Raw genomic sequence first — 17,142 nt, forward strand, 5'->3', positions numbered from 1 at the left:
CAAATAAAGCGCCATACAAATATACCACAAAACGTCATCAGTTTATGATTAAACAAGGAGTATTCATTTCAGCCACTATTCTTTACCCGACAGAGTGAAACAGTAGCTTTTCTGCTGAAACACGTAAGTTAAGTTGAATATGATATATCAATTTATAATATGTTATAGGTATATGTATCGACTATTGAAGGTGTTTGCGTGGACAAATATGTGGACAATATGCAGTAACAAATTCTCCCGTGTGGCGCGAATACGCGGAAGTTGAGATGGTGAATGATGTCAACATAGAAGATGATCTAGTGAGTTAACTCTTTGTAGAGAACGTATGTCCTGGGTTTTTTGTTTGTTTTTTTTGTGACAGTCGCATCTGTGTCGCATTTCCAATAACTTAAGTGTCAGGCAATCGGATGCGACTGAAGTACGCACATAAACAATCACACTGCATGGGTATTTTCGACGTTTTGTTAGGCGTGTCTGTAGCCGAGACGACGAGATACAGGTGCGGTCTTAATGAATGTAGGGTCATGTCATCATCAGACTGTATAGGACCTCATCACGGCTTTGTTGACATTTTGAGTTAATCATGTGACATTATCCTTTATGTGGCAATTTGCACGTGTATAAAATTTTCAGAGTACAGTGGATTCCGGCATCACTCGGGACCAAACAAAAATGCCGGTTTTGACAAAGTGCCGGTATAAGCATTTTGCCTCATGACGCCGACACTCTCGCCACTGACTTTGAATTGTTTTATGCTGTGTCGTGTTTTCCAGGATGTTAACCAGCCATCTGAAGCCTTAAATTCATTAATGTCTAACTGTTGAACAAACTGAACAACTTTTTCTTTAAGAATAGGTCTGAAATCGGCAGGTTTTTACTTCCAGCTGCCATAAACCAGTCATATGTCATGGTGTTGATCTTGTCAAATTTGCTGTTCTCCAACACACGCTTAGCTTGATCACACATGTGTTTTTCAAACTTCTTAATGTATTCACCTCTCTTCTTCAAAACATCAGACACTGTCTGTCTGCCGATTCCGTATGTTGATGCTAATGCTTTCTGTGTGGGTCAAGGCGTTTTATCAAAATCGTCTATCAGCTGCACTTTTTGTTGAAGAGTCATCTCACATCTTGCACGTTTTATGGGCCAAGAGATTTTGGCAATACTGACTGTTACACTACTGACATTATACGATTTTACCTTAAATACCCTCTAATTACTCTATGTATGTGACACTTCCCGTTTCTGAATAATATCGGGAAATGTGTTACAGTGTTTGCGGTCAAACTGCCCACTATTCATCACTCTATGTAAGGGACATGTATCACTCACTAATTAACAAGACACTAATTGACACTTCCCATTTCTGAATAATCTCGGGTAGTAACCGCGAATTGTGTTGTAAGATCATTTGGACCTAGTTGCATCGTCTTTCATGTGCCGGTTTTTACAGACTTGTTTTCATAACAATTTGTTCGTTGGGACTAAGAAACAATGCCGATATCCGGAGTAGACAGCTGTTTTTTAGAGCCCAGGCCGAACAGAGACTTAACACTTTTGATTGAAACTATGTTGAGAATGGAGTGAGAAAAGGGCTTCACTTAAGGGGCCAGTTTTCTTTACATGTTGCATTTGATAACAGTATAAAATATATATATACATAGTATTTAGGTGGATATGATTCCAATCTAAGGATTTAAATACATGTCTACATACATGAGGTTTAAGTTGCCTTTGAAAGCTCGACCCAAGTCTTGAAAGCTTGTGATAATGTGTTTTGAAAAAAAAAAATTGTTGAAAATGTCTAGAAGATAGGGTTGACTTAAATTTAAGAAACGTGCTTGCTTCAAATACTAGATTTTGAGACTCAATGAAAAGGGTATTTAGATAGATAGAATAGTAATCAGTAAATGTAAACACAAAACATTATGTACGTGTGTTAGGTGTAAGCTGTTTTCTAGAGCCTGGACCAAGTCGGACCAAACAGAGACTTAACACTTTTGATTGAGGCTATGTTGAGGGTCCCATGTTGAGAATGGACTGAGAAAAGGGCTTCACTTTAAGAGAGCAGTTTTCTTTATTTGTTGCATTTGATAACATTACAAAGTGATATTTTGGTAGATGTAATACTGATCTATGGATTTAATTACAATTCAAGATGCATGTTCTAGATTGAAGCTGCTTTTGAAAGCTCATGCCATGCCGGACTGAACAATTGTGGTCGAGATGATGTTTAGAATGTTGGGTGCATGCTTTAAATACTATAAATAGTGAATTTATGGGGTGGTATTAAGTGGATATATGTAGGAAACATTTTCGGACCGACGGAAAACTGTATCCGTATGAATTCAAGTATTTATGCATTTTAAATCATGTTTCGTTTATCAATTCCACTCTTAGACCTAACCTCGGTTAGGCAGTTTGCAGGAAACTCGTCTTCATGAGTTTTAGCCAATTTACTCATAGTAAACTGTATATGGTACGTGTTTGTGGCTTAAATTTGGTTATTAGTATTACAAGTGTAATTGTTGCATTAATCATTTGTAGGCATGGTGTTCATTAATGGGTTTATTAGCCCATAGTATTTCTGGCCTGCCATGGCCCAGCCTGGCGCAGCCCAGTCCGGCCCGCCTTTTAGGCCATCCCTTGTTTAGTCTGTCAACCCTACTGACACACCTTTTGTCAAATATCTTACAAGTAATACCAACTGACCAAGTGCCATAAACATATATATATATCTTAATGAGGGGAAAATGTTATTTAGTAACTATCATGATAATTTCTGTTTGTTTTGGATTGAAGAGACAGGGTGTAGTCAGGTAAGCGTATCAGCTTACGGGTTAGGTCCGAGCTCAGTTCAGGCACAAATGCATTTCTCAAATGACCTCACTAAAACTTTCTTTTGAAGGAAGCAGACCTGATACTAGTCATGTGATGATGATGAACCATGTGGGTGCCCTGAAGACCTGGCTGAAGACCTCCTACTGTGTCTCGGTCCCGGAGGACTGGCTGGAGGCTTGTTTAGAATGGATTCAAGAAGAAAATCCAGTAAGCAATGGTCATGAAGTAGGCTGGCCATCATTTTTTGTGTTTTGTTTTTAGTGTCTTCAGGTTTTTCTAGAGTGGATTCAAGTAGAAACTACAGTAAGCAATGTCATGAAGTATGGCATCATTTTTAGTGTTTGTGCATATTAAGGTGCAAACTTCTTGCAGACTTGCTGATTGTTTGGGTATATTTTATTCATTGGCACCCAGTAATTTATGATTGATTGAGACAAATCATATTAGTTTTTTTATGGAAATTTATGTATATTGACATGTTGGACAGTATACAATTTGAAAAATATCTTTCAAACCCATCTGGATGACAATTATTCAGTCTGTCAGAATGTGGACCGGTTAGAAACATGTATTTTGGTATCTGTGTTCATCAGCGCAGCAGTATGAAAAATCAATGCCTGATGCGCAAACATGTAAATACTGGACAAAAATTAAAATGTATCTTTACTGCCCTTGCATTCTCTTCCCACACAGGTTACTTGTCATATCTTCTTACGAACCTCTCTGTACAACCATATTTCCAATCAGAACACGTGTTACATCGACTTAGATTCAACAGGACAAATGCAAGCAATGTGGAGAAACAAAAATGACATGACTAACTTCTGTCTAGAAGAAACATTTCAGCATCACGCTCGGGAAGAGGTTCTAGTTTTCACAATGCATCCAGAAATTACCGAGATCTTTCGAACGATCACTTTTGAAACAAGGTCTCTGATTGCACTGCTAAATCTCATTGTCCTCCAGTCACAAGTCTTGAATACTCGCACCATGAAAGGGTCGTATTAGAACAGAGGTTACGTAGGAAGATGTGACAAGTAACCACTGTGGGAAGAGAATGCTGCCCTTGTGGATGAGAATTATTCAGTCTTCCAGAAAATGGACCTGTCTGTAGCTCACAACATGTTTACATTACATTATTGGACATGTTACATTAGAAACTCAATAGCTCACCTCTGACCTGTAATCTCTGGACAAACCAAAACACTGGCTTCAGTTGTGCCCAGAGTGAAATAGACTTAATGGTGGTTTTGATTAAAATATCAAAGTAAAGTTGCTTAAACATTTTCAGGACAGTTTATGGTATTCATGGCAGGAAAGAATTAAAGAATTGTTGGAAATATAGTGTGGCTAAACAGTCACTTCTGTATTATGGCACTGAGCATTTCATGTAGTTTTTGTTTGAAACATATGAATCCTTTTGACGTCATGGATCAGACTTGAAAAGGCCTTGAGATTTGATGTCACATATCTCTGCTAAATATTTTATAATTATGACTATTGTCATATAGCTCTCAAAGCCATTAAAAGGAACATGTAGAAATCAACAAGCACCATGTTTACTTTTATTTCAATAAAACTTTAATAAGACACCAGGAAGAATTGAAACAATGTCAAACATTTTTCAGCTCTTTTCTAAGCTTTACAAAAGTAACAAGGATATTTTTGTCTGACAGGGATCAGACGTAAACCTGGAGTCCCTGAAGAACCAGGTGTACGAACAGTGGCTCATGTCAGACTTACGGGAGTTGAAGATGGGTTGTCTCCCTTTTGAGTTGCTGGAGGCACGGAAGATCGAGATCAGTGGCATATTTGCATTACAAGTATGTAATCAATTACATCAGTAAACCTGTCCACCCAATTTTGCCAGCTCTCTTGCGACAAGCATGGGTTAGTAAATACCATTTCAGATCTGGCTCTTCACAGGTCTCATGTATAGTTGTGCATAATTAGGGCTGAGTATAGAATTAAACAACAAACAAACCTTGATGAGGGGACATCCAGGAGGTAGTATGTGCATATTTTTAATGATATGGCTGTATTTTAGGTTAGATATCATGTCACAACCTTGAGATCATAGCAAAATATATCTTGTAATATATGCCATTGCTGGTCATGTGGATTGTTGCTCTTGGTGTCAGACACTGGTTTTCTTGGCTATAATTTGATTTACCATGTTTGTGCCAGAGTGATATACCGATATAGTATTGCTAAGTGAATATGTGATATGCTTTTGGGGTAACAACTTTAAGTTTTTCACAGAGAGTTTCAGAGCTAATTTTGGCTCCATTAACAGATGAATGCTGAGTCACACTTTCAAGAACTTTGATATTGCTGAGTGCAGCTAGATACAGCTTTTGCTTACTGTTTCGTCTTTAGATTGATTCTGCGGTGAACGTAGGGAGTTCCTTCTACTCCCAAGGTCAGAAGATAAAGGGGACAGAGAACCCTAATGCACAAGTGTCAGCAGAGGACACAAGACAGCCAGCAGTAAGTCCCTGATGCTTCTGATCACATGGTGATGTATATGATACCTGCTGTGATGTAGCTGAGTCGTGCCAAGGTAAAACTGGTATGGTATAACTAAAACATTCCGAGGTATAATTGTGACATGATATATCTCAGAAGCACAGTGGAAAAAGTGGGAGATGCTGAGATATAATTTTGACATATGGGGAGATACACAGTGGTATTATTGAGACTCTATGCTATCAGGGAGACTCCGTTAGGCTGTAACATGTCATGACAAAACTGACCCGTGAAGGTCCCGGGGTAGAATAGGCCTTCAGCAACCCATGCTTGCCATAAAAGGCAACTAAGCTTGTCGTAAGAGGCGATTAACGGGATCGGGTGGTCAGACTCGCTGACTTGGTTGACACATGTCATCGGTTCCCAATTGCGCAGATCGATGCTCGTGTTGTTGATCACTGGATTGTCTGGTCCAGACTCGATTATTTACAGACCACCGCCATATAGCTGGAATATTGCTGAGTGCGGCGTAAAACTAACCTCACTCACTCACTCATGACAAAACTAGTACCAGTATAGCTGAAATGCAGTATGGTATGACTGAGGCATGCTGTACTATATTCATGACTTATGGTATAATAAAGTCCAGCTATTGTATAACTGGTATCCAGCGCTGGGTATTTGGCATGACGAGCAAACGCTTGAACCACAAGGCTACAACACCACCCATACTGGTACTATACAAACCACCTCCACAGACCAACATATAAAAGACATTTTCCTTCCATTATAGGATCTGTACAGACAGTTGGTGCAGACTGACCTGTATGGAAGCTTCTGTGTGGGCCGAGATAAATGTCTGATATTGTGTTGTCACATCTGTAACTAGATGATAATCTGTGTTTCAGTGGGAGCCAAAGCCAACACGAATGATAATTCTCAATCTGACCGATGGAGTGTCTGATGTCAAAGGGATGGAGTACAAACCTGTTGCAGCACTCACACCCTTTATCACTCCAGGGACGAAGGTAGGGTTGAAGTACTGTAAATCACAAAATTTTTGCAAGTGGCAACTAACAGACATCATGATACTTGTGAGACTTGCCTAATTGTGAAAAATAAATTGCAGCTGAAAATCCTACTTAAAGTATGTGCTCAAAAATCCAGTCACATATTAAAGGTTGTCAGTAGTCTTGAACTGGGCTCAGTAGAGTACTTCAGTGTGTACAAATCACTGATGTTTTCCTAAAAACAACACATGCAGCAAAGATCAGACTGTGTGGAAAGATCAGTCTAGTCCTCGGTATGCTGAGAAAGTGTTGGCGAACTAGAATTCAATGACATCACCAAAGCTGTTTATCTCCAGATAAGTGTGCTGAAACCTATCTACGGCCTTTGGATTGTGTTGGCCTATCAAACGGTCTCCAAAGACAAAGAATGTGTGTTGGATGGTTGGCGCCTGTCTGGAGTATTGGATGTACTGTTAGAGTAACTGTTGTTTGACTTGTGACATGTTGTAGTAGTAGTAGTATTTAATAGTAATGCTAGTAATTAGTCTTCCCCCATGTTGGTGTCATTGCTTACTGATGTATTGTCTAGCTATGTTGTTGATTATTTCAACTGGTGAATAATATTGAGATAATGAGGCACATTATTTGTTGATTGTTTACTGCCTTTGAAAAGCAAATTGCATCATGATTTTTGTGAGCTCAAGTCATTTGCAATTTTTGGAAAAATATCATGCACACAAAAATTTCGTAATTTACAGTGCAGCTCCAATGTCTGCTCCTTGCAGATATACTAAACTGAAACTTTTGGAGGATGTCAAGTATCCATATTAATTGAAAGCATTTTTGTGCTTGCGTGTGTGTGTTTGTGCATGTGTTCGTGTTTTGAAAGTTTGTTATAACCGTCATCACACAACTTTGTAAATTGTTGACCTGATAAAGTGTTCAGACACAGTGACCTGATTTACACATGACATCTTATTTCATTTTTGTAGATCAGAGTTTATGATATCAGTTCTTACATTAGGTGGCTGAGACTCAGTTATTAAGAGACTGTTGTCAGTTGGGAACTTGCTAAGTGAGTTGTTAAAGAAAACAAAATAGACATAAATAGCAGGGATGGAAATAATTCTTGAATTGTCAATGTACCCCGGTACAGTGGCACTTGTAAAATCACTTGCCCTAATAATTTTTCAACTATACCAGCCGATTCTCTTCTTGCTTATTTAAATACACAACATAATTAGCAATGGAATGTCCACTGGACACTGGTACAGCATGATATACAAATTAGCTTGCCAATAGAAAAAAACACTAGACTGGGATGTCGGGCAATGGGTTATTTCCACCCCGGGTTATAGTGGTCGTGAAATTGAACTGAAATTATGTGCGCCTACATGAAAATTATTTATGCAACACTGATATAACATGTAAATAGAAACAATGTCAAGGGGCCCAATATAACTGGCATGGGTCTGTATATTTGATGCATAAATGTGTCACGTAAAACAGAGTCTAATTTAGAACGCGCCCTTGCGCCATTGGTGCATGATAGTTAAAAATGACGCACTGTTCCTTAACCTTGTGGGTCTCTTTGGCCCACTAAAAATGATTTGCCTCATATCAATCAAAACATACCTCTCCAAACGTTTTAATATTTACAGCTTATTTTCTCAATTTCGAGTGATCAGTCAGCATTTGTAATCCTGGCAGTGCTGTACACGCTTCCCTGCATCTAAAGCGGTGCCTAAATCAGTGCATTGAGCTTACAATGCGCAATACACATTAAGAGTTGTGTCCCTTACAAGTGTATTTCCGTCTGTATCTAAGGGTGGTAAATGAAGTTAAAAAGATAGTGTTCAGTTATCGAAACAAAATGTCAGTCGAAAAGTCATCTGCTGCTGTTAAACGGCAGGCACAAATTCATTCATTTTTCGAAATAAAAAGATCAAAAACTGACAGAGAAAATTCACTAATTGAAATGGAACCATCAAAAGCCAATGACACACCAACTGATGTTGAAACTGACAGCAAAACATCAGTCCGTTCGTTCCAAACAAAATGGCAAGGTCTCATTGAGTTCAGTATAATGAGTGTCAAAACAAATTGTCCTTTGTCTAAAAACTGGAAAATATAATGTGTTCACTGATGGAACTGACAATTTCCCTACTTCCATGCTCAAAAGACATGCGGATAGTGCTGACCATAAACTTGCCGTGCAAGCTGAATCTTTGAAGCGACAATGAAAATGGCAGTGAAAAATGTGCTCAGTGAAAAAGAAAAGGCAGCAATTCATTGTATGAAAGTAGTTCTGTGGATGGTAAAGGAAGCCTTGCCCTTGCAAAATTATCCCAGTTTGATGAATCTTTTGAAAGAACTATGTTGTCCTTTCATTGAAATTTTACAGATAGGGGAAGGCAGTGGGTAAGGATATACAACATACACCAGCATACCAACAGCTGACGAAATGGTGTCAGCACTGGCATCGGTTATAAGGAGAGACGTGGACAATAAGCTTGTCTATTCCCTGTTTGTTAGCATATTGACAGATGAAAGTTCAGTGTTCACAAAAAGTTAACGGTGTATGCAACTGTGATTGACCCAGAGACATGTACTACATCAACGCATTTCATTACTAATGTCAAACTTCAGCAGGGTACAGGATCTGCAATAGCAGAGACACACAATCTATAAAACAGTTGAAACTTTGTACAGGTGCTTAGATTTCCAAATGACACTTTTGATCATACAGAAGGATGCAAAGATTCAGGGATTTGCAAAGAAATTTCTCAGCAAAATTTTGTTGGTTGCACATATCTTTTGATGAGTGTATTGTCTATTCTCTAGTGTTTCAAAAGAGAAATCTTGATATTTCTCTTGTGCAAGTATCAGTAGAAACTTCCATTTCATCGCTGAAGGAACATTGTTGTGAAAAGGAACATAGAAAACCAAACCACATGGATCAACATCAAATTGATGTGACACTAAATGAATCCGGAAAAGCTCAGTTAAAGTCCAAATATCTCCTGAAAGGTAGAAATGATACTGAAAATATCAGAAATAATGTTATTCAAGCTTCAAAAATCTTGAGAGAAGGTTTCCAAACAACAGCATCATATATATGCCTTTGGTGCGGTTGGTATGCGTCCAGTCTCATTTCTCACCAGTGATGAACTTGAAATGTGGGGAAATCTGAAATTAGAGAATCTGTTGGAACACTTTGGGAGTGAGAAATAACGGGTTGTCAATGGGACAGATATACATGTGAAAGCAATCATAGATGTTAAACTAAAAGTGCTTTATGGTTCAACTTCTTTATTATACAAGGTCACAACGTTTTGAGACAGATTCTAGTCTCTTCTTCAGGTGAGGTGAAGATAAAACTAAAGGGTTGTAGGATATATACACATAACAGTAGACTGATAACAATGGGTAACAAGCTATACAGGTTTCTATTAATTGATGTACAGGCTTCAATTTGTGTACAGGCTTCAACTGATTTGTGTGCAGGCTTGTGTTGATTAGGTTAACGAGTTACAGGTAAAGATGTTTGGATAAAGATTAGTCACTGAGGATAAGGTGATTCCATGCATTGGGTAAGTAAACACCTCCGTCTCTGTTGATTGAGGGCTTGTTCTGCTTGATTGCAATGGCTTCTAGGAGCTTCCTTTTTTTGAAGTCACTGGCGTTCCTAGCTAATGTTCTTGTGTTGTCCCAAACAATCTTGTGATTGGGGTTGTGCATGATGTGTTCACATACAGCAGACTTCTGATCCAAATTTTGAACTGATGTTTTGTGTTCTTTTAACCTGATAGTCAGTGGTCGACCAGTTTCACCAATATATGTCTCTTTACAACTACATTGGATCTGGTAGATGCATCCTGCTGGATTGTTGCATTTAGGTGTTGTTGGCCCGCGTCCATTAGCTGATAGTAGTGTTTTCAGGTTGGTGTCGCTACGGAAGGTGACGTCTATTCCTGTTGTTTTCTTGATGAGATGACTTATCTGGCCATGGTATGGTATGTTAATTCTGATGGGGGAAGGTTCTGGTTTAGTTGACTTGGGAGTTTCTTTCAGCGTCTTGGTGATGGTGTTGCTGACTAGATGGGGTGGGTACTCGTTAAGGTCTTGGAAGGTTGATTTCAGGTGTTTTATTTCGCTGTGGAGGCTGTCAGGACTGCAGACTGCTTTTGCTTTTCGTGCCAGGGTACTTTTGACTCCTCCAACTTCTAAATGCCTTTGAAACAACAAATCATAGATGTTGCTGATGCCTGAGTGGAATGGGGGAAACTGAAGCAACTAGTTGTTAACTCAGGTTATCCAAGAGTTAACATGCAGAATCTTTGGAGTTTGATACACAGTTACCACTCTCAAGACATTCCTAATCTACTGATTCTTGCTTCAGTTGCACTCACAGCACCCATCTACACATCAGACAGTGAGAGAGGTTTTAGTTGCCAAAATTTGGTGAAACATCAACTTTCAGATGAGAAACTGGATGAACTACTACTCATAACTGCTGAAGGTTCTAGAGTTCAGGTTTTCAGTTTTGAGGACAGTCTTAATGAATGGAGATCTGTAAAACAGAAAACTGTTTCAAAAGGTGTAAAAAGATTACCTTGTGCCCAGTATTACCAATGTGACTGTAACTGTTTTCGATTTTTACTAACTCAAAATTAAAACAGAGTTGTAGATAATAACCTTTATGGCCAAATCAGCAGTGTTTAATTTATTCAACTGAACAGCTATTTGAGTGACAAATTCATTTAAATTTCATTATCTCCCTTGTTTTATTCTGATGACCCATCTACAATGTCATATGTCCCACTAGTTTAATTAGCCATGGGCGCTGAGCCCACTTCATCTGAAACGTGAATTAGACGCTGGTAAAACTCTGTGTAAGTGTCCTGTATATATCTCCTGCTTGTTGCCAGATGCTGGTTAAGGGCAGAGTGCTGTGTCGCCGCGGAATGCTGATGCTTGGGCCTGAGAATGTCCAGATCCTTGGGGGAGAGGTGGACAGTCTGATGGAGACCCACACCCCCGAGGCAGTGCTGGCAGCAGCAATGTACGTATCAAGGCTGTTTTTCTGACTCGAGTTTGCCAGTTCCTGCTGTGTTCTGCAATTTTGTAGTTGCATAGTACATGTACAAGGGTTGGCTGAAAAGTTCTAAGCCTCACTGTGAAAAAAAGTTACAAAGTCCACGTTTGTAATTTATTTTTCTACATAGTCCCCTTCCAAGTTCACACACTTTTGCCAGCGATGCTGCAAGGCCCGAATCCCGGTCAGGAAGAAATCTTCTTCAGCTACCCTAAAAAAATCAGTCACAGCGGAAATGATGTCATTATTACTTGCAAAATGGCGACCAGCGAGTTCCTTTTTCATTTTGGGGTACAGGTGGAAGTCAGAAGGCGCCAAATCAGGTGAATAAGGAGGATGGTCAATGAGTTCAAAGCCATAATCGCGGATTGTTGACATGGCCACCACCGATTTGTGAACAGGCGCATTGTCTTGGTGGAAGAGGACACCTTTAGCGATCATCCCTCGTCGTTTGGCTTTGATTGCTTCTCGCAACTGGTTCAGTAGATCAGCATAGTATCTGCCATTGATAGTTTGACCTTTTTCAAGATAATCAATGAGCAGAATACCCCTGGAATCCCAAAAGACTGATGCCATCACCTTTCCAGCTGAAGGAACAGACTTGGCTTTCTTCGGAGCTGGTGAATCAGGATGCTTCCACTGTTTTGACTGTAGTTTTGTTTCTGGTTGAAAGTGATGTATCCAGGTCTCAACCATGGTTACAAATGGTGCCACAAAATCATCAGGATCTGCTTCAAAACGAAGCAAATTGTCAAGGGACGTCTGGAACCTGACACGTTTCTGTTCTGCTGTCAAGAGCTTTGGCACCCATCTTGCAGAAACTTTCGTCATTCCTAATTCGTTGGTGATAATATGCTCAACCCTCTCATGAGAGATGCCCACTACACTAGCAATATGTCGAGTAGTCAATCGTCAATCATCCATCAACATATCGAGCACTCGCGTGATGTTTTCTGGAGTGGTTGCTGTTGAAGGCCTTCCTGAGCGTTGGTCATCATCAAGGCTTTGTCTGCCATGCTTAAATTCTGCAGCCCACTTCTTTACTGTGGAAAATGAAGGAGCATCATCCCCTAGAGTGGAGACCATGTCAGCATGTATCTGTGTAGGGAACATCCCTTTCTCTTGCAAGTACTTGATGACTGCCCTGTATTCAGTTTTGTCCATTTCTGATGATTTCAGAGGGTAGGTTTACCCAAAGAGCTGTATTTGAGATAAAACTATTAGTACGTTTGTAGTTCTTGTGTCTATGATTCACTAAATGATTGTCCTCATTGGTGGCAAACACCTGTCTCTACCTGGTGGGGAAAAACCACTCAGGCTGAGAACTTTTCAGCCAACCCTTGTATTTAGCAGATTGTCCTTATGATGCAGAAATGTTTCAGAAATGTATCTGTCAAAATGGAAAATTGCATTTTTATGTCAGTCAGTCTCCGTTGTATTCTGAGGTGGTGAGGCAGCCTAGTAGTTAACGTGTTGGCTTGTTACGATGAAGAGCTGGGTTCAATTCCCAACATCTTCAGCAACATGTTTTGTCATAAGCAGCGAATAAGTTGATTGGGTGGTCAGGCTTGCTGACTTGATTGATACGTCATCATGTCTCAGTTGTATAAAACAATGCTTATGGTGTTGATCATTGGATTATCTGGTCCACTCTTGATTACTTACAGATTGATACCATTTAGCTGGATTATTGCTGAATGTGGAAAAATATAACAACGAATAAACAAACAAAATCATGTAGTTCACCAGTGTTTACGGTCGGGTTTTGTAAGAACACGTGCAGAAATAAAGTTGTAAATATGTAGCCCAGATCTTTTGCACGTAAAATTTTCCTTACAATCCTGAATCAAAATGTCTTGCTTTTTTATATCTTGTTGTTTGAAGGGACTTTTTAAAATTAAGTAGATCAGAATCTATGCATCCAGAACATACACGCCAAATATGTTTTGGGTGGTTTTGTCAATTTTTGCAGTGATAAACACAAGTTTTTTGCATTAACGGGAACACTGTTCAAGAATCATTGATAAATCTGTGCAAAGAATTCTTTTTTAGTCATAACCGTGAGAGAGTGAGTGAATATTTAACATCACATCAGCAATATTGCAGCCATATCGGGATGAGAACATGCATGACATAAAAACGATATATATAATATATATATAGAGAGAGAGAGAGATAGATTATATATATATATAAATATATATATATATATATATATATATACTGTCACAGTTAATATTTAAAACTAGTGTGGAAACTTAGAAAATAATAGTATCACTATTTGGATGGTACAATATGAAAACAGGCCACAGATCGCCAACAACTGAAGGTAGATCACCATACTAGAGGCCATGGGGACTTACGGTACTTCTGCTACCTGCATGGTCCCTAGCTGGATTTACACCATCCCCTCAGCTGCTGGCGACTGTATGCAAGATTAGCCACAAATTAATATTACAGAAATACTACAGCTAAAAAGAAGGAAGACTGAATTTGACATCAAATGTTTTGGGACTTATGCACCAACTCGAGAGGACAATAATTTTCAGTACTTCATCCCCTCTTGTATCGAGGATAGAGCCACTAACAATATCAGTGACTAATTTAACTTCCAATCATTAAAATATTTATTTATTTACAAGTCACTCAACAAATCTAATTCTTTTAAAAATGCAATAATTAAATGAGAACTTACGTTACTAAAAAGGTCCTTCATAGTTCTTGATTTGAAATAATTATCCCTTGTGATGGAATATTCAACACAGTCAAGCAAAACATGCTTGACTGTGAGTAGTTCATCACAACGGATGCAGAACAGAGGATCCTCACATTTCAATAAGTATTCATGAGTATATCTCGTATGGCCAATATGACATCGCCGCATGATGACCTCATCAAATCTGGACTGACAACCAAAGTAGGTATAACCAATATAAGGTTTTATTTCATGTAATTTATTAATGCCCACTTGGGTGTCCCACTTCTTCTGCATCAGATCACGGATATAGGATCTAATGGTAGCTTTATAATCAGTGTATGGAATAAGAAGTGGTGTCACAGATTTGTTGAGTGCTACCTTGGCAGCAAGATCAGCCATTGTGTTACCAGAAATGCCTACGTGGCTGGGTAACCAACTGAAGATGATGTCGTATTGACCAGTAGCAAGATCGTTATACAATTCAATAATTTCAATTAAAAGTAGATGTTTACAAGACAAATTTTTAATAGCCTGAAGACAAGAAAGAGAGTCGGAATATATTATATACTGTTTATGTTTAGGATGTCTTTGAATATATTTTAGAGCTGTTAATATTGCATTTGCTTCTGCATCATAAGCAAGACTAACCGAGGAGATTGAATAACCTTTTGCAGGATTTGTCAGTGTGACTTTAAATGGCCTTAAGTTTTCACAAATAATTTGCCAGGACTTTCAAAGGAATGCATATATCTTATATTCCTGTTTGATGGTTTTGCTTCACAGGCAGGTTGGACAGACCAATGAGGGGAAGTGTGAGAGACAAGAGTTCTCTGGACACATGCTGAGTAAGGGCGAGGAAAAGAAAGGCGTGGCCAGCATGCACCACCCTGTTACAACACCTAGATCAGCTCCAGTGTTTAAACAAGAGAATATCAAGACAGAGACAGTGCAACACAGTACACAGCCATACAATTCAACAAGAAATATGTCAGTGGGTAGACAGGGTAACTATGTATTCTTGTATGCTTCTACCATTCCTATCTCATTCGTACCTTTGAATTGTCTACAGCAACCAATGTTTGTCATTACAGGCCATGGGGAAAAAAGGAATCGAAAAGCTGATAATTTACGGAGATAGATGAACATGTTATCAAACAATTAGAGTATAGGTATTCACAACTGAAATTTGGTGTTTTGACAAATTATCATGAAAATGTTTGTAACCCCGGGTTAGGACTGGCCTTCAGGAACATGTGCATGTCATGAAGAGACGACTAACAGACCGGGTGGTTGTAGTGTATTTGCTGTAGGTAGTTATAACAGAAACTGTTGTACATCGTATTCTGATTACGTCATCCACACGGCAGCAGCATGAGAATGATGACGTCATGTATGGGACAGTTAGCCATCTTGAATAATCCACCGAGGTTGACACCAACTTACTCATTGTGTCATGGTATTATGTGTAGTGTAAGGAACACCCCACACGGAGTACATTACAGTGGTCAGTCTTGCTGACTGGGTTGACACATTTCAGTGTAACCCATTATGCATGTATCTATACTCTTATGTCAATCATTGGATTATCTGGTCCTGATTCAGGTATTCAAAGACCACTTCCATAGAACTGGAATATTGCTGAGTGTTGTGTTAAACAAGATGGGGGAAAATATGAACCCAATACACTATTGAATAATGATAGGGAAACAGCAGACAAGCGGACAGTGACACAACGGATATATATACATACACAATGACAGTGTACAATTCTGAAGTTAAGGGTCTCATTTAGAAAGTTTACAGTTATTTCAAAGGCCATATTTCATCTAGGTAATATTTGCAGCAAATAAATATTTTAAACCTCAATTTTGTGTGCTGGGGATAATTATTCGATTTTTTTCCATTCATCTTTTTGGGGCGTACGTTCATCATGTTATATTTATGTGAGTGTGTTGTGTTTCTTATTAGGCTTTCTGAGGAGGAAGAATTTAATATTTAATTATATATGTTGCAATTTCATTTTTAAATTCACCCACAAAGATTGTAGTTTGAATATGTCTTCAGCAACCCATGCTTGTCATAAGAGGTGAATAATGGGATTGTGTAGACAGGCTCTCAGACTTGGTTGATTCATGGCATCATGTCCCAGATGATCATGACTCGATTATTTACCATCCTCGTAAGCCTAAGTTCTTGTAACTTTTCTCATAGTATCTGTAGCTCCTGTGTTACAGTGTTGTAGGTACAATGGCTACGAGAAAACTTATGAGATCTTATGAGTTTTGTGAAACAGGCCCCTGTTGTTGAATTGGGCATTAAACAACAAACAAACCGTTTGATTCATCTTTTTGGTAGTTGCTCAATCTGTTCTATTTAGTTTCAGTTTCATATTACTCAAGATATGTCGTGGTATAGTTTTGTGTCTTCTGCTGTTTCACATTGACACTTTTCAGTAGTTGCAAGATGTGTAGCAGAAAGTTTGTTGTTTTCTGTTAGAGTGCATAGACAGAGTTATGTCCCTTTTCAGGCTCATTGAAGTGAGTGAGTTTAGTTTTACGCCACACTCAGCAGTATTCCAGCTATATGGCGGCGGTCTCTAAATAATCGAGTCTGGACCAGACAATCCAGTGATCAACAACATGAGCATCAATCTGCGCAATTGGGAACTGATGACGTGTCAACCAACCTGTTAGTTGCCTCTTACGACAAGCAAAGTCACCTTTTATTGCAGGCATGAGTTGCTGAAGGCCTATTCTACCCCGAGACCTTCACAGCTCACAGACTCATCAGATTGCTGGTTACATTCTCTATCTTGTTATGTTGTTTCTGTTGGAAGAACTTATGAGTGTTAATCTAGGTTTTACCAAAGTAGTTTGTGTTTCATCTTGAACGTTCTGCTGGCATAGCATTTACTGAGTAACTGACAGTCAACTCCCATGTATTCTGTATTGGTCATGTGTCATATATTTCCAAGTTCTTTTTGTATTATTGTATTTTGTTTTTCCATTTATGCAATTGTTATTGGA

General features: G+C 38.8%; 1 protein-coding gene across 1 annotated transcript in view; it reads left to right on the forward strand.

The window, feature by feature from the left end:
- The first annotated feature begins 221 nt into the window (after positions 1–221).
- LOC137286520 (recQ-mediated genome instability protein 1-like) overlaps positions 222–17,142 on the forward strand; it is a 37,403-nt gene continuing 20,482 nt past the window's right edge. The window contains exons 1-7 of the mRNA XM_067818434.1: positions 222–299; positions 2,909–3,048; positions 4,518–4,664; positions 5,221–5,331; positions 6,219–6,338; positions 11,252–11,385; positions 14,900–15,120. Of these exons, the coding sequence (XP_067674535.1) occupies positions 2,935–3,048; positions 4,518–4,664; positions 5,221–5,331; positions 6,219–6,338; positions 11,252–11,385; positions 14,900–15,120 (847 nt within the window). The 5' untranslated portion in view covers positions 222–299; positions 2,909–2,934. The remainder of the gene's footprint in view (positions 300–2,908; positions 3,049–4,517; positions 4,665–5,220; positions 5,332–6,218; positions 6,339–11,251; positions 11,386–14,899; positions 15,121–17,142) is intronic.

Source organism: Haliotis asinina, chromosome 6 (genome assembly GCF_037392515.1).
Source record: "Haliotis asinina isolate JCU_RB_2024 chromosome 6, JCU_Hal_asi_v2, whole genome shotgun sequence".
Lineage (NCBI taxonomy): Eukaryota > Metazoa > Mollusca > Gastropoda > Lepetellida > Haliotidae > Haliotis > Haliotis asinina.